Source organism: Scomber scombrus, chromosome 1 (assembly GCF_963691925.1).
Source record: "Scomber scombrus chromosome 1, fScoSco1.1, whole genome shotgun sequence".
NCBI classification, from domain to species: Eukaryota; Metazoa; Chordata; class Actinopteri; order Scombriformes; family Scombridae; genus Scomber; species Scomber scombrus.
Genome location: NC_084970.1, coordinates 34,901,972 through 34,918,579, shown reverse-complemented (window position 1 = coordinate 34,918,579; position 16,608 = coordinate 34,901,972). Strand labels below are relative to the sequence as shown.

Genomic DNA, 16,608 nt, shown 5'->3' with positions numbered 1-16,608 from the left:
TGCTATTTTATACTTACACTCCACATAAGTACTGCAGTATTATGAGTGATGTAGTTAAAGTATTACAGTAAAAGTACTGCAGTATTATGAGTGATGTAGTATGCAGTATTCCGTTAAAAGTACTGCAGTATTATGAGTGATGTAGTATGCAGTATTACAGTAAAAGTACTGCAGTATTATGAGTGATGTAGTATGCAGTATTATGAGTGATGTAGTATGCAGTATTATGAGTGATGTAGTATGCAGTATTACGGTAAAAGTACTGCAGTATTATGAGCGATGTAGTATGCAGTATTACGGTAAAAGTACTGCGGTATTATGAGTGATGTAGTATGCAGTATTACAGTAAAAGTACTGCAGTATTATGAGTGATGTAGTATGCAGTATTACAGTAAAAGTACTGCAGTATTATGAGTGATGTAGTATGCAGTATTACAGTAAAAGTACTGCAGTATTATGAGCGATGTAGTATGCAGTATTACAGTAAAAGTACTGCAGTATTATGAGTGATGTAGTATGCAGTATTACAGTAAAAGTACTGCAGTATTATGAGTGATGTAGTATGCAGTATTACAGTAAAGTACTGCAGTATTACGAGCGATGTAGTATGCAGTATTACAGTAAAAGTACTGCAGTATTATGAGTCATGTAGTATGCAGTATTACAGTAAAAGTACTGCAGTATTATGAGTGATGTAGTATGCAGTATTACAGTAAAGTACTGCAGTATTATGAGCGATGTAGTATGCAGTATTACAGTAAAAGTACTGCAGTATTATGAGTGATGTAGTATGCAGTATTACAGTAAAGTAGTATGCAGTATTACAGTAAAGTAGTATGCAGTATTACAGTAAAAGTACTGCAGTATAATGAGTGATGTAGTATGCAGTATTACAGTAAAAGTACTGCAGTATTACAGTAAAAGTACTGCAGTATTATGAGCGATGTAGTATGCAGTATTACAGTAAAAGTACTGCAGTATTATGAATGATGTAGTATGCAGTATTACAGTAAAAGTACTGCAGTATTATGAGTCATGTAGTATGCAGTATTACAGTAAAAGTACTGCAGTATTATGAGTGATGTAGTATGCAGTATTACAGTAAAGTACTGCAGTATTATGAGCGATGTAGTATGCAGTATTACAGTAAAAGTACTGCAGTATTATGAGTGATGTAGTATGCAGTATTACAGTAAAGTAGTATGCAGTATTACAGTAAAAGTACTGCAGTATAATGAGTGATGTAGTATGTAGTATTACAGTAAAAGTACTGCAGTATTATGAGTGATGTAGTATGCAGTATTACAGTAAAAGTACTGCAGTATTACAGTAAAAGTACTGCAGTATTATGAGCGATGTAGTATGCAGTATTACAGTAAAAGTACTGCAGTATTATGAATGATGTAGTATGCAGTATTACAGTAAAAGTACTGCAGTATAATGAGTGATGTAGTATGCAGTATTACAGTAAAACTACTGCAGTATTATGAGTGATGTAGTATGCAGTATTACAGTAAAAGTACTGCAGTATTATGAATGATGTAGTATGCAGTATTACAGTAAAAGTACTGCAGTATAATGAGTGATGTAGTATGCAGTATTACAGAAAAACTACTGCAGTATTATGAGTGATGTAGTATGCAGTATTACAGTAAAAGTACTGCAGTATTATGAGTGATGTAGTATGCAGTATTACAGTAAAAGTACTGCAGTATTATGAGTGATGTAGTATGCAGTATTACAGTAAAAGTACTGCAGTATTATGAGTGATGTAGTATGCAGTATTACAGTAAAGTAGTGGTTTGGTCCTCTGACTGATATATTATTATTATGACATCATTAGATTATTAATAGTGAAGCATCAGTGTTAGAGCAGCATGTTACTGTTGTAGCTGCTGGAGGTGGAGCTAGTTTACACTACTTTATATACAGTTAGCTAGTTTAGTCCAGTGGTTCCCAACCTAGGGGTGGGGCCCCTCCAAAGGGTCAGCAGATAAATGTGAGGGGTGGTGTATCACTGTATAGATGTACAGATGAATAAACTCAGGTCTTACATATTTACTTTTTGTTTGTCTTACATCAATATTTTTGCTAAACTGACAGTTAAACACATCTAGTATTTCCATGTGATTCTACTTTCTACATCTCAGAGGGAAATATTGTACTTTCTACTCCACTACATTTATTTGACAGCTTTAGTTACTTTTCAGATGAAGATTTGACACAATGGATAATATAACAAGCTTTTTAAAATACAACACATTGTTAAAGATGAAACCAGCCTTCCTCTCTCTTTAAAAAGTCTTCCTCATGGCTCTGCAGTCTTGTTTTGTATTTGCATTTTAAGTTTGATAATGAGGCCAAATGATCAAATATGTGGTTAATGTTTAGCAGACACACAGAGCTCTACACCTTCTGGTCCAGATCAGGGTAGATCTGGACTGTGCTGGTACTGCTCCGGGTGGTTTTGTACCCATCTGTAATGGTAGAAACTCCCAAAAGACTCTCAGTTCTTTTAAAACTCGAAGACTTTTCTGTTTGCTGCTGCTTTTTATTCCATCTAAATTCTGCTGTTAATGCCTCACACTGCACTGTAACTTTTTCTTCTCCTGTTTTATCTGTCTTATTCTATTTTAGCTTCATTTTAAACCTATTTAAATGTCATTTTAAATTTGCCTTCTTGCCTTTCTTTGTCTGTTTAGTACAGTTTACAGGGCTGAGAGCATATGGTGTACCTGTGTCTGCTCATTTCAGATTACAAAGTGATCTGATGTTCTGATGATCTGAGTTGTTTGAAGGCTCCCAGAGAGGTTTGGTCCAAATCTGTTAATAGCATAAATCAACAGTGCTGCTGCCAAGGTTTGAATATTATGTGTGACTGTCCAAAGGAGTCCCCTCGCAGCTTTTAATAATACTCTGACAAGCTGCTATAAGACTCATTTTGTGCTATTGATTGGGGATTTTTGTCATAACCTCTTAGGAAGGATGGGTAATTGTCAAAATGTGTTGCTTTTTATTCTTAAAACTGAGTTAGAGCTGTGAATAACTGTCGATTATTTGTTTTGTCTAAACAAAATAAATGAAAAAACATCAGAAAACAGTGAAACATGTCTCTAATGACATCCTAGAGCACAAAGTGGTGTTATTAACAGTCAGACTAATCAGTTACTATCACATAATAATCAAATCTATGTGTAATGTGTTGTGTGTTGTGATTTGGCGCTATGTAAGTAATCAAGAAGAGCATTAAATTCTCATGTTTAATGATCTGAACCCATCAAATATTTGGCTTTTTTTTGCTTAAAATTACCTAAAATGATTAATCGATTATCAAAATAGTTGCAGGTTAATTTTTTTGTTGAACTAATTGAATAATTGTATCAATCCAAGAACTCTTAAAGTGATACGGATACCAACTGAGTATTTCATTCAATACCCATCATGTGAATAGAAGCATTAAACCACAACTCCTCCACATGGCAGCCGGCCAATCACACACCTCATTAAATCCAAGAACGCTTGTGTTGATTGGCTGCGAGTAAGTCCGTATAAAAAGTCATATTTTCTAGGTCTGGGTGCAAAAAGGATCGATTGCAGGTATCGTTTGACGGGAGACGTTTCAATACTACTTGGTATCGATTTATTTCCGTAATTGTGAAAATTTTCTGCCTTTCTTTCTCAAAACTGAATTAGAGCTGTGGGTAACTGTCAATTATTAGTTTTGTCGTAAAAAATAAATAAAAAAGAATGAAAAATGTCTCTCGTTAATATTGTTTTATGTCCAATAAACAGCGTGACACCCTAAAAGTAGTCAGTTTACTATCATGTAATAATCAATAAGAGCAGTAAGTTCTCACGTTTAAGAACCTGGATCCATCAAATATTTGGCTTCTTTAAATTAATGATTAATTAATTATCAAAACAGATAATCAATTAATTAGTTTCTGTTGAACTAGTTGAATAATTGTTGTATTATGAAGACTTCAGGACACTGTGAGAAAAGGATTGATTGCAGGTATCATTTGACGGGAGACGGTTCCGATACTACTTGGTACTGATACCCAGCCTTAATAGGGAGGTTAAGATCAGCTCCAGTAATTGTCCAATTTTGCAGCCTTTCTTTCTCAAAACTGAATCAACAGCAGTAAAGTAACTATGAATTATTTGTTTTGTCTAAAAAAAATCAAATAGATTAAAATGTCTCTCACGACATCCTAGAGCACAAAGTGGTGTCATTAAATAGTCTGTTTTATATCCAATAAACACTCTAAAACATAGTCAGTTGACTATAATGTAATGACAAAGAAGAGCAAGAAGAATCTGAACCCATCATATATTCGGCATTTGTTGCTTAACCCTTACATGCTGTTCTGTATCTATTGACGTGTGTTTTAGTGAAATGAATAATAGTTTTAATAAGATAGTTATGAGGATTTATTTTTATGATGTAGCAGTGAAGACTGATGACTCTAATGGTTATACAATAAAACCCACAGCTCCATTAACCCTCCTGTTGTCCTCGAGTCAAGGAAGGAAGGATGGAAGGGAGGAAGAAGGAAGGAAAGGAGGGAAGAAGGAAGGAAGGGAGGAAGGAAATGAAGGAATGAAGAACGGAGGAAAGAAGGAAGGAAGGAAGGAGGAAGGAAAGGAAGGATGGAGGAAAGAAGGAAGGAAGGAGGGAGGGAGAAAGGGAGAAAGGAAAAGAGGAAGGGAGGAAGGAAGGACAGAGGAAAGAAGGAAGGGAGGGAGGTAGGGGGAGGAACATTTTTTAAATAGATCTGTGCTGTTGAACACACTGCAAAGGTGTAAAATATGAACAGTTTGTAAGGTTTAAAATGATCTTAAATGATTATCAAAATAGTTGCAGGCAATATGAAGACTTTAGGAACGAGTGAGAAGCATTATTTTAAACTACTTTAAAAAAAAAAAAAAATCGTTTACAGCCCAGACAGCCGAAAACAATCTGAATGAGCTGTGATAAAAACAATGTACACCTTCGTTTCCATAAGGGTGGTTTATTTTACTTGTCTGTATACAGTATGAACAGGAGTCTATATTGATATCCATATGTGTAAATCCAACGCTCATTTACACTCCTTCCTTCCTCCTCCTCCTCCTCCTCATGTCACATCGGAGGCTTTTTGAAGCAGACTCACCAGGACTTCAACACACAGTCTCCGTCCTCCGTCCCCCATCCCCCCCCTCCCTCCCTCCCTCCCTCACACACTGTTATTCCCTTTGTCCGTGATTTCCTTTCTTTTTTTTAAATATACTGCAAAGATTGTACAGAATATAGAAATCCACACAGTAAACTAAAAGTACACACATTTCCCCCTCCCTCTCTCCCTCCCTCCCTCCGTTCCTCCCCGGCATGAAACAACACATAAGTTGCAACTTTGAGGCTATTGGGATAAAAATCTGCTGAAGTCTGGACCAGGAGGAGGTTTGAATCCTGTGAGGATTATTAACAAGGCCAAATCTTCCACAAAACAAAAAATAAAATTACTTATTTTAAATCTATCGCACAGTAACTAATGCGGCTAATTTGTGGCAAAAGTGAGAAATATAATGCTTATAATGAAGTTTTTTTTTTTCTTCTTCTTCTTCTTCCTCGGGTTAAACTTTCATGTAATCCAACTCCAAGTGAAACTAAAAGTGCTCGCAAAATAGCAAGCATTCATTCATAGTGAATACAAAAGCAGGTAACATAAGCACTATACAGTTTTCAATGTTTTACATAAGCATATACACACAATCTATAATAACAGAGTAGACTATGCCATTAATCAGTAGTCATAAATATTACATTGTGCATGTTCTATTGCACAGGTCAAGTGTTTGTATGACTCGATAGGTACGGGTTAGTTACCTATAGACGTCATTTGTTTTAATACAAAGATGCAACGACACAGATTTCATAGGACACAGGCTATACATTTTTCACAAATCCACTTTTTTCTTTTTTCTTCTTCTTCTTAGGATGTTTTTTTCCTAAATAAACCAAACCTATAATACAATAGTGATATTAAAGTGTGATAAATATTCATGCACAAACAGATGATAACTACCTAAGGATCTAAGTAATGTTGTAAAAGATACTGCTGCACGAGCCAGCCGCTGTGTAACGGATGGGAGAACGGTTGTTTTTTTCTTTTCTTTCCAGGTTTTTACTGGATGTGAAAATTTTAACAACAAAAAAATAAACGCACAAAAAAATGAGTGATCGGTAAAAAAAAAAAAAAGGCACATGGATTTTTAGAGGAGCTTACACATGAGCACACACCCGCACGTACGTATCTGACGACTGTCTGAAAGGTTCTCGCCGACTTTCTCAACAACAGAATCAACAGTTACAAAAACAGACGATCACATGCAACCACAGAAGAAGGTCCCACACTCAGTACTAAACAAAATCATGATCTTGCCACATTTGTACATCACAAGCCTTTTTTCATTCAGTTCTGTTCAAGTTTTTTATAGTTTGAAACTAAATAAAGGGATCCTAATCCCTCCTATCGATTTAGGGTGTTCTGCCTTTTACTCAAAGAACAATGAGGATGATTTAAGTCTTAACTTACTAAAAATTATTAAACATAATTAGCAGGTGCATGTTAGAAACTAGAAATGGGAGAGCGGAGGCTGGCACACGTTGCTTTCAGGGCGAATGTCATATTTGCTGCCCTGTCGGTTGACAGAGCAGTGCGATTCATGGGATGCAGGGAGCTTCGGGGAAACTCTCCCCTTCAGCGGTGTGCTGCACCGTGTGCTCCTGCAGCGCTGTGAGGTCGACAAAACGCTCGCCGCACCACACACACTTAAACTGCGTCTCCCGCGAGTGCACGCTCTGATGCTTGGCCAGGTGCTCGCGCTGCTTGAAACTCTTGTCGCAGCTGGCGCACTTGAAAGGTTTCTCCCCGGTGTGAACGCGGCGGTGGCGCTGCAGCTCGGACGAATACCTGAAGCGCTTTTCACAATCGGGACACTTCAGCGGCTTCTCGCGGGTCGGGTCGCAGCGGTGCTGAACGAACTCGGAGGACGACACGAAGCGCTTGTCGCACAGCGAGCACTTCAGCGGCTTCTCTGTGCAGTGCGAGTTTTGGTGGCGTTGCAGCGTTGAATTCTTTTTGTAACCTTTGCCGCACACGTCACACTTGTAGGGCTTTTCCACTTCGCCGCCACATTTGTGCCGCAGCAGTTCTCCCGATTGGCTGAACGACTTCTGGCAGGACGCACACTTGAACAGACTTTCCATGCCGTGGACCTGCTGGTGGTAAAGCAGGTGGGATGGCTGCAGAAACCCTTTATCGCACAGGTTACACTTAAAAGGGCGATCGGCCGGGTTTTTGTGAGTGCGCCGGTGGCGTACGAGGGCGTACTGCTGTTTGAAGCTCATCTGGCACTCCTCGCACTGGAAAGGTCGCTCCTCTGAGTGGGTGCGTTCATGCTGCCGCAGGTCAGACGGGCGCTTGAAGCTCTTTCCGCAGGAGCCACAGCGGAAAGGCCGTTCCCCTTCTGGCTGGCATTGATGGTGCAAGAGCTCAGACGACTCCTTAAAGTGCATCTCACACAAATTGCACTTGAAAAGGTGCTCACCCGAATGAGCGTACATGTGCCGTACGAGGTGAGAGCGGTGCTTGAAGCTCTTCTCGCACACAGCGCACTTGTACGGCCGCTCAGAACTGTGCGTGCGCTGGTGGTGCGCCAGATGCGAAGACTGGCTGAAGCTTTTATCACATGTGTCACATTTGTATGGCTTTTCACCAGTGTGTACTCTTTCGTGGCGGGTCAGCTCTGACAAATGCCGGAAGGATTTATGGCACACGGAGCACTTGTATGGCCTGTCGGGTGAAGAGGCCTCAAACGTAGGAGGAGACGAGGCACTCATCGCCGCACCGCCACCGGACGTCTCACCGGTGGAGGGCTGCTGGGGGTTGGCAGCCGACGAGGTTGGGGTGACGTTTCCAGAGCCGGGTCGGTAGGTTTTCTCACAGATGGAGCACTTCATCGGGTTGTTGCCGTTGCCGTGCGAGTTGTGATGCTGCGCCAAAGATGTGAGCAACGAGAAGCCCATCTTACACACGCCGCACACGAACGGCTTCTGCTCCACCTGCACACACTGATGCTCCAGGAGGTCCGTCGCCTGGCTGAAGATCTTCATACACTGCGTGCACTGGAAGGATCGGTCTTGGTTCACCATGCACTGATGCTCATGAGGGTTGGCCAGGTGAGATATGTCATGGCCACAGGCTCCACACTTGTGCCCTCTCTCGCCCCCTACCTGCAAGGAGGGCTGCTGGGCTTGCACAGCGTGCTGCTGGCCATGCTGGGTTTGCTGCAAGGTATCTGGCTGCAGGACGACTCCGTACACAGTGCAGCCCAGAGCGTTGTCGGCCCCTGGGGGGAGCGTGTGCACTACAGAAGGTGGAGCCACTGCATGCTGTTGCTGCCACGCCTCCGTCATCCTTCCACTTCGCATGCAGGGATTCAGTACGCAGGAGATGTGTGGGGAGTTTCTGTACCCAACTTAAGACGATGGATGTGGTTTTTAAAGACTGACCAGAAAACACACAGAGAGAGGAGCCGACTGCTTTTTCTGTGATTACACACGTCCTTAGAGATAGCCGTAAACACCTGCAGGAAAAAACAACAACAAAAACAACTCAGTAAACAGAAAATAAATGAGATGTTGCATTTTTTTGCAGGATGTGAAAGTGCAGAGCTGCTGTTTCCAAACATTATCCAGTGTTAATGTCACTGAAACAAACAGAAACACCAGCTTATAAACATTACTGTCTACTGGCTTCATCTCAGCCCGGTGTGAATGTAACTTCACAGTAAAGTTATCTACTGTCAGATTAATGTGTCTGTTTGCTTATAATGTGATGAGTGGAGGAATTAAAAAGTCGACCAGCTAAAGCTCAGCTGGAGCAAGAAAAAAAAAAAAAAGCATATCTCGATTCATGTCAAAAAAATTCAATAATGTGTAAATATTATAATATAACATATTATCTAAAATGCACATAATAATGGTGACATGTACACATCCTTAATAAGAAAACCCCCCTTAGCTGCAGAGCTCCATCAAGGGAGAGAGAAAAAAAAAGCAGAATCGGGCTCGGTCTATTTCCTGAAATGCAAATCTGAGCACCTAGCATTTTAGCTTTAACTGGGGCTCAATTTATCAGTTTAATCTGTTAAACATTAACAACGACGCTGATATAAATGCTCCATACACATTCATTAATAGCGATAGTAGTTTATATAATGTGTTTTAATGGGTTTAGTTTCTATTGCAGGATGTAGTTGGCTACACCGACATTAGCTTCTGCAGCTAAAACAACCGGACTTCCTTTTTTAAAACGACTACAGCTTCTTTTTTCTGCACATTAGAGATATAAATGCAAATGTAAATAGTACACATGTTGGTTGTGTGTCACAATGAGCTGCAGGAATCAACCAGGTGATTTACAACAAGGTCAAAAAAAGGGGAAAAAACATCCAGGAATTAACCGGAGTCTATCACCATGAAAGCCTTATAAACGGACCTCAGATCAGACTTTGGGCCTCCTGCAACACACTGAGCCTCTCACATCTGCACACACACACATATATATACACACACACACATACACACATACATAAAAAAAACACACCTCCTCTACAAAATAACACAACTCACCCGAGCTTCCTTTTTTTTGCATCAAAATCCCTTGGAGTCGACAATCTTCGGTGTGTGTTTTAGGGGGCTATGGAGGACTGGTGGTGGAGGTGGAGGGGATGTGTTGGGTGAAGCCGGACGCCATCCTCCTGCAGACGGACGGACACCGGAAGCCGCCACGCAGAGAGCTGAGCTGCCTCCCCGCTGCAGCCGAGCAGGAGAGGAGAAGCACGGAGATGTTAGGTAGAAGGTGGAAGGATAGGATAAGGGGAAAAAAACAAGCTAGTAGAGTTGTTAGAAATGCATTCAGATAAACACAAGAGGTGAAAGCGAGCTGGTAGGATATTAGGAAATTATATGTATTAAATGTGCCAGTAGGGGGCGCTGTTTCACCCTGTTTGTGCATGTAAACACTGACTCTCTAACATGCAGTTTATTTTAATATTTGATCTTCTCTACTTTCTACTCCTCTGTATTTATTTGACAGCTTTAGTCACTTTTAAGAGAAATGCATTTAAACAAACACAAAAGGTGAAAGAGAGCTGGTAGGATATTAGGAAATTATATGTATTAAATGTGCCAATAGGGGGCGCTGTTTCACCCGGTGTATGCATGTAAACACTGACTCTCTTCTCCTCTAAACTGCAGTTTATTTAAATATTTAATCTTCTCTTCTTTCTACTCAACTATATTTATTTGACAGTTTTGGTTACTTTTAAGATGGCTCCAGGGCTTTTGGAAATGCATTCAAACAAACACAAGCTGGTGAGATATTAAACAGATATTAGACATATGTATTAAATGTGACAGTAGGGGGCGCTGTTTCACCCAGTGTGTGCATGTAAACACTGACTTTCTTCTCCTCTAACATGCAGTTTATTAAAAATATATTATCTTTTCTAGTTTTTACTCCATTACATTTATTTGACAGTTTAGTTACTTTTAAGAGAAATGCATTTAAACAAACACAAGCTGGTGAGTTATTAGGAAATTATATGTATTAAATATGACAGTAGGGGGCGCTGTTTCACCCAGTGTGTAGATGTAAACACTGACTCTACTCCATTACATTACAGAGGGAAATATTGTAATTTCTACTCCACTAAATTTATTTGACAGTTTTAGTTACTTTTAAGATGGCTCCCAGTTTGTTAAAAATGCATTCAAGGTTAAAGCAAGCTAGTAAGATCTTAGACAGACATTAGGCATATGTATTAAATCTAACAGTAGGGGGCGCTGTTTCACCCGGTGTATAGATGTAAGGGTAAGCTTAAGGTTTTCAAATTGCATGACAAAATTGTACATTGAATTGCCATTTTGCATAATGCATTGCCATTTGAATAAAGGTGCAGATATGCTCCCATACAGTTAATTTTAATATTTTACCTTCTTATGAAAAGCAGTGTGTATATCTTGTCTTCTCTACTTTCTACTCCACTACATTTATTTGACAGCTTTAGTTACTTTTAATATGGCTCCTACAGTTTGTTGGAAATGCATTCAAACAAACACAAGCTGGTGAGATATTAGGTAATTATATGTATTAAATGTGACAGTAGGGGGCGCTGTTTCACCCGGTGTCAGTCTGTAGCCTTATTATTGTATTATTTGATCTTGGATTCAGAATCACAAGCGTGAAAATTCACTCAAAAACAATTTTTCTCCTGTTGAACAATAGGAAGCTTCATATTAGCTTCAGATAAACTTTTAAATGCATTTTAGCACAGAAGGAGGATTGTGGATTTTGTCCTCCATCACTTCCATTGTAAGAGCATTATAAAGAGATCTTTTAATGGTCAGTATGAACAGGAGGAATGATTACAGCAAGAAAAACAGGTTTAATGTTCATTTGGGCTCCTGATTGTTGATTAAAGGGAGACTTGAAAAACTGTAAACCTGTCCTTATAGATGTTTCGCTGTGGAAATCCTCACACACCTTGAAGTAAAGGGCGAGTCTTTATTTGAATGATAAAGCAAAGCCTGACTGAAGGACCTCTGAGGTTTCAACCTAACTGGAAACTACAGTTTCATTGGCTAGAGGCTAGAGGGATCACTTTTATTTGTTTGACAGATTTCCAATGAGCACAGTCTTCCTGTTGAGTTATAAACTAAATCAAAATTTGATATTTTACAGATGTATGATCTAATTTTCTTGTTATTCTGCTTTTTAGTTAGTTAAGCTGATGTGGAGTACATCTCAGTTGTTTCTATACTGTAGGATGGATTCATTTGAGAGAACACATGTTGTAAAGTTAGTCTGTCTGTTGGGTCTTGTCTTCGTGTTTCAATGATAAAATCTTTATTTTCATGCAGCACTTTTTTTTTTTTACAGTGTCTCTTTAATCAGAGCTCAGTGGTTTGATCGATGTGAGCGGGCTGCCTTCACTTACCTCCATTATTCAGTACAGCTGTTGAACACAAGATGTTTATTTCCTGTGAACAATAACTTGACGATAGAGAGGGTCCAATAAGAGGTGAGGGTCCAGTCATTTTTCAACTCCTTCCCACTCAGGATAACAAGGTCACAGCACAGTTACTTTATTGCAAAACACAAAATCATCATAAAAAACAAGCTCATCTTTAACATCACATTGTCTGACTAATGTTTAATGTCAGCACTGAGTCGGATCTCATGTTAAAGTTTTATATTAGTTACAAAAGTTGTTAAAACTGAAGATATAATTATATTAACCCAGTGTTACTTAAATATAACCCAGTGATACTTTAAAACAAGCTATATTAACCTTAAATGATTACGGTTAATTTAGCCATTAAGATTTGATCACTGCCAATAATATTAATATTCTGTACTCCATAAAACTAGGTGTCCAAATATTTATGGTATTATTTATTATACTTACTCAATGTTTCCAATCAGCTGAAATTAAAGTGTTACATTTTGTGGAGGCAGAAGTGCTGAAGAGATGAAAACATGCCAGAAAACACTAATTAATTAACACTAAACAAAAATTGACTTGTTTTAATAATGACAGGCTTATCTTAATATTCTCATATTGGCTTGAACCTTTTCGCTTGCCACTCATAACTGAAACTGTAATTTAAGTATTTTAATGCACTGTTTAAACGGTTTCTTTCAGATATTTGTGACTTATAATATTTAAAAACAGGAACCTGTCCTTTATTGACTCTTGTTTTAGTCTTGAGTGAATATGAGGCACTTCCTCAAGTTTAAGTTGAATAACTAATAAAAACAGTAACATTACATTTGCCACAGTGAGCAAATACAATCTGAGATATTTTAAGATTAGATAGATTTACATCACGTCACAGGCAGAGCTGTAGCTGCCTCTGCGGAGGTTTTATCCTCGGGATTTATTCTGGGACTTTTGGGGGTTTTTAGTATCTTCTATAGTTAAATACCTGCACCTTTTCTTTTTTTTTTAAACCCTGTATTTTCCCACCGGAGCTGTATTTCTGGCAGTGCCGAGAAGGGCTTTGAAACAGCATTCAGACCTTCATGTTGGGAAGTTAAAAAAAAAAAAAAAGGATAAAGCTTTATTTCACAATGTTGTTGATTCCCTGGAAGTTTCTTGGAGAAAAATATGTCATATGGTTGTAATTATTGTGCAACACTCAGGCAAAGTTTTGGGTTATTTTAGAGTTTATAAGCAGATTTTTCTTTTGTTGTTGAACAAAGCAGTAAATGTAATTGAGACAATGTCGTCCCAATAAAAAAACACAGACAGCATGAATCATTTCAGCAAATGTAAAACGTATGTTTACAGTGAAATGACAAAGCCCCTCTAAGCTGCTGTAGGAACTATGAAGGCACCACTATACGTCAACAGAGATGCTTGTTGGATGGTCAACGTCTGAAGCCTGCTGCCCAACACCTTTGTGACTTTAGACAATTTCTATAACCTTCTGAAACCAACAATCTCACCTTTACACCCACGTCATGCAAAGATTGGCCAGGCGTAGTGGTTTAAACTTCTCAGACTCTCTTTTTAAAAATATCATAACATAACTATTTGTCACTTTTCAATCACCGTAGTGAAACTATACCTATAACAGCCACTCAGAACATCTACAAACAATTTTATTTGTTCTTCATTCAAGCTAGTTCTTTTTATAATATAATATTGTTTTTGCCTTGTGAGGATGGGCTGCACTTGTGTCTCTACTTCACCAGAAAGATCTTCTTATATTTATCTCTTATCTTGATCCAAGGTGCCTAATAGCTTCCAAACAGCCAGGAAATATTGGAGAAATATTGGCTGTGTCTGAAATCACCCCTTTATTCAATCATTCATTAATCCCTGTATAATAAACACTAAATAGTTCAACCAGTAGTAAGCAGCAAATTAAGATTTTGTACACATACTACCTGTCATTATTTTGTGTTGTCACCGTCTGCTGTAGAGTCACGTGATAGTAGTTTTCACATCTTTAAATTGTAGAGTATTGCATTGTGGGATTCTTGGCAGAAAGTAGTGTACATGACATGGATGCTCCTTTTTTGTTCCATGGTTAAATATTTGAGGTCAAAATATAGTGGTTCTATTTACACACACAAATTAAATGGCAGAGGGTAAATGTAGAGCACTATATAGTGAATAGAGAGTCATTTAGGACTCAGACTTTCTATTTCTTACAAATAAACATAATCCAGATTTAAAATTCCCTCCTGTCCTGTCAAGAAAATGTTTGTGTACTTCCCGAATCCTGAAAAAGAAGATCAAACCTTTACTATCCAATCCCAAAATGTTCCATGATTGCAGAAAATCTCTCATAGCTTGAAACAACCCACATTTACAGTACGCACATGTGTGGCCTGAGCGTCAGATGCACGCTCCTGGCTGGCCACTGTATAATAAACTCACCTCAGCTGATGAAGAATATGAGAACCGGACAGGAAACGTGCCTCACATTTACCCCCTGATACCACATAGTGTGAATTAGGTGCTTATTGAAAATGAGTTGGCTGAGACATGGCGTGGAACTGATTTTAAAGGGGGCCCTTCCAACTCAGAAATCCAACTTCGGGTGGCATTCCAGTTCAATTTTCAACTGGGAACCGAACACACCATAATTTTTGGTACAGATAAGAGTTTTTACAGGCTCAGAAGATGCCAAGATACATTGATGGCACATTCAAAAGTTCCCCTGAGGCCATACTAGCAATTTGTGATAATGCATGCTGTGTACCTGGGTAAAGCAGTACCACTGGGTTATATATTTGTTGACCAGCGAAATGGTTGGTTGATACAGGCAGGTACTGACTAGAGCTGGGTATCATTAAAAGAATTACAATACCAGTACCAATCTAAGTACCGTTAAAGTGATACCGATACCAATTGAGTACCTAATTCGATACCCATTATGTGAATAGAAGCATTTAATTGCATAATATGCCACCACTCACTTATAAATCCATGTGTATGTGCATAGACCTATACTCTGGCAAATGAAAGTCATGAAAGTGCAAAAAGGATCAATTGCAGGTATCGTTTGACGTGAGACGTTTCGATACTACTTGGTATCGATGATTTATTTCAGTCAATACCTTAAAGGTATTGAGAACCGATCATAGCGCATAATAAATTACTTTGAGAGTTCACTGCTGCTGGTAATTCAGATCAAACTGCCCAATAGTCGGTCATCAGGCTGATATTTCCACTTTTGGCAGAGCTTATAGAGGTGAGCAAAGGAATTGTGCCTTTCTGGGTCTGTACCTAATGCATGGCAGGCTACGGAAATGCGTGCAGAAATCCATGGCAATTTGGATAACTGCCATTGGCTTTAGTGAGATGCAGTTGGCCAAACACAGCGCTTTCCTGTTCTGGTTTGTTTTCTCCATTACACTGAGCAAAACTACAATGATGATCAGGTTGTTTTGATTGGTATTAGCCAACTTGCTTGTCATAATCACCTGACAGCTGTTGGATCACATTAAAAGATAAATAAAAGAAACGTTTCATTTCTGGTGAAGGACACATGACATTCTCACAAGTGCTTTTTTTTTTAACATTATACCTATTCATATGAATTAGTTGGCTCCTTTGTAATGCTGCTGAAGCTTAATGATGCAGATTACTAGGAGATATCTGGTCAAACTGAGGAATTTCAATAGGTAAGGTGTAAGTATCACATTGTATATTGTATTCTGTAATTTAATTGATCTACTTTTAAAATCCTTGACATTTTTAGCCAATTTTCTTACTAAAAGAATGACCATTTTGTAAAAGGTGTCCTTGTGGTTGCACGTCAAAATAAACTAAGACATTAAAGGTGAATAAAGAGCATTGGGCTTTTGGAGCAGTGGGCTTTTGTTTTCAGGGTAACTGACCTTCAGACTAATGGGCTTTTGGTCCAATGGGAAGTTTTTCAAACTGTTGGGCTTTGGGAGTAATGGGCTGTCAGACACCATCACTATGTGAGCACACCTGATCAAATGAGAATTGCATTTTAATACCAGGTGTAAAAAGGCGCCTAAACTCCTGGTTTCAGTTTATTTCACCATATTTTTACCATTTCTCATGCTGCAATACGTATAGTTTTCATCACCTCTTTTATGAAACTGAGTCATTTGATGAAAAGAAAAAAAGAAGGGGGAGACTGCAGCAATAACCACACCAAACTCATTAATTTCAAACATTTCATTATTTTCTCCACATTAAGTTCGAAACAACCTCATAAACCAAAGAGTAAGAAAAAGCATGCTCGGGCATGCAATGATGTCACAACATGATGATGCCACTGGGTGCGAAGTATAAAACATACAGTAGCAGAGAGAGTTTCTTTTTATATCATTCATTAAACTCAGGACATTTTTCGGTATCCACTGAGAGTTAAAAGCTAGCGTTTATTTTACACTGCTCTCCATTGTCTCACTTAGCCTTGTGTTGCTGGATAAAAGAGACGAGAGGGAGAAACTCACAAACTGACACCAGATTTGAGCAGGCTAAACAAACATGCTGAAAAAAATC

The 16,608-nt window shown here is 38.7% G+C and overlaps 1 protein-coding gene across 1 annotated transcript; it reads right to left on the bottom strand.

The window, feature by feature from the left end:
- Nucleotides 1-5,832: 5,832 nt before the first annotated feature.
- On the bottom strand, nucleotides 5,833-9,945 carry LOC134004231 (zinc finger protein 319). Its single transcript, XM_062443827.1, has 2 exons — nucleotides 9,680-9,945; nucleotides 5,833-8,631 (listed from the first exon to the last, which is right to left on the bottom strand). Exon 2 carries the CDS (start codon nucleotides 8,474-8,476, stop codon nucleotides 6,707-6,709), a length of 1,770 nt encoding a protein of 589 aa, XP_062299811.1. The 5' UTR covers nucleotides 8,477-8,631; nucleotides 9,680-9,945; the 3' UTR covers nucleotides 5,833-6,706.
- Between the last annotated feature and the right edge of the window lie 6,663 nt (nucleotides 9,946-16,608).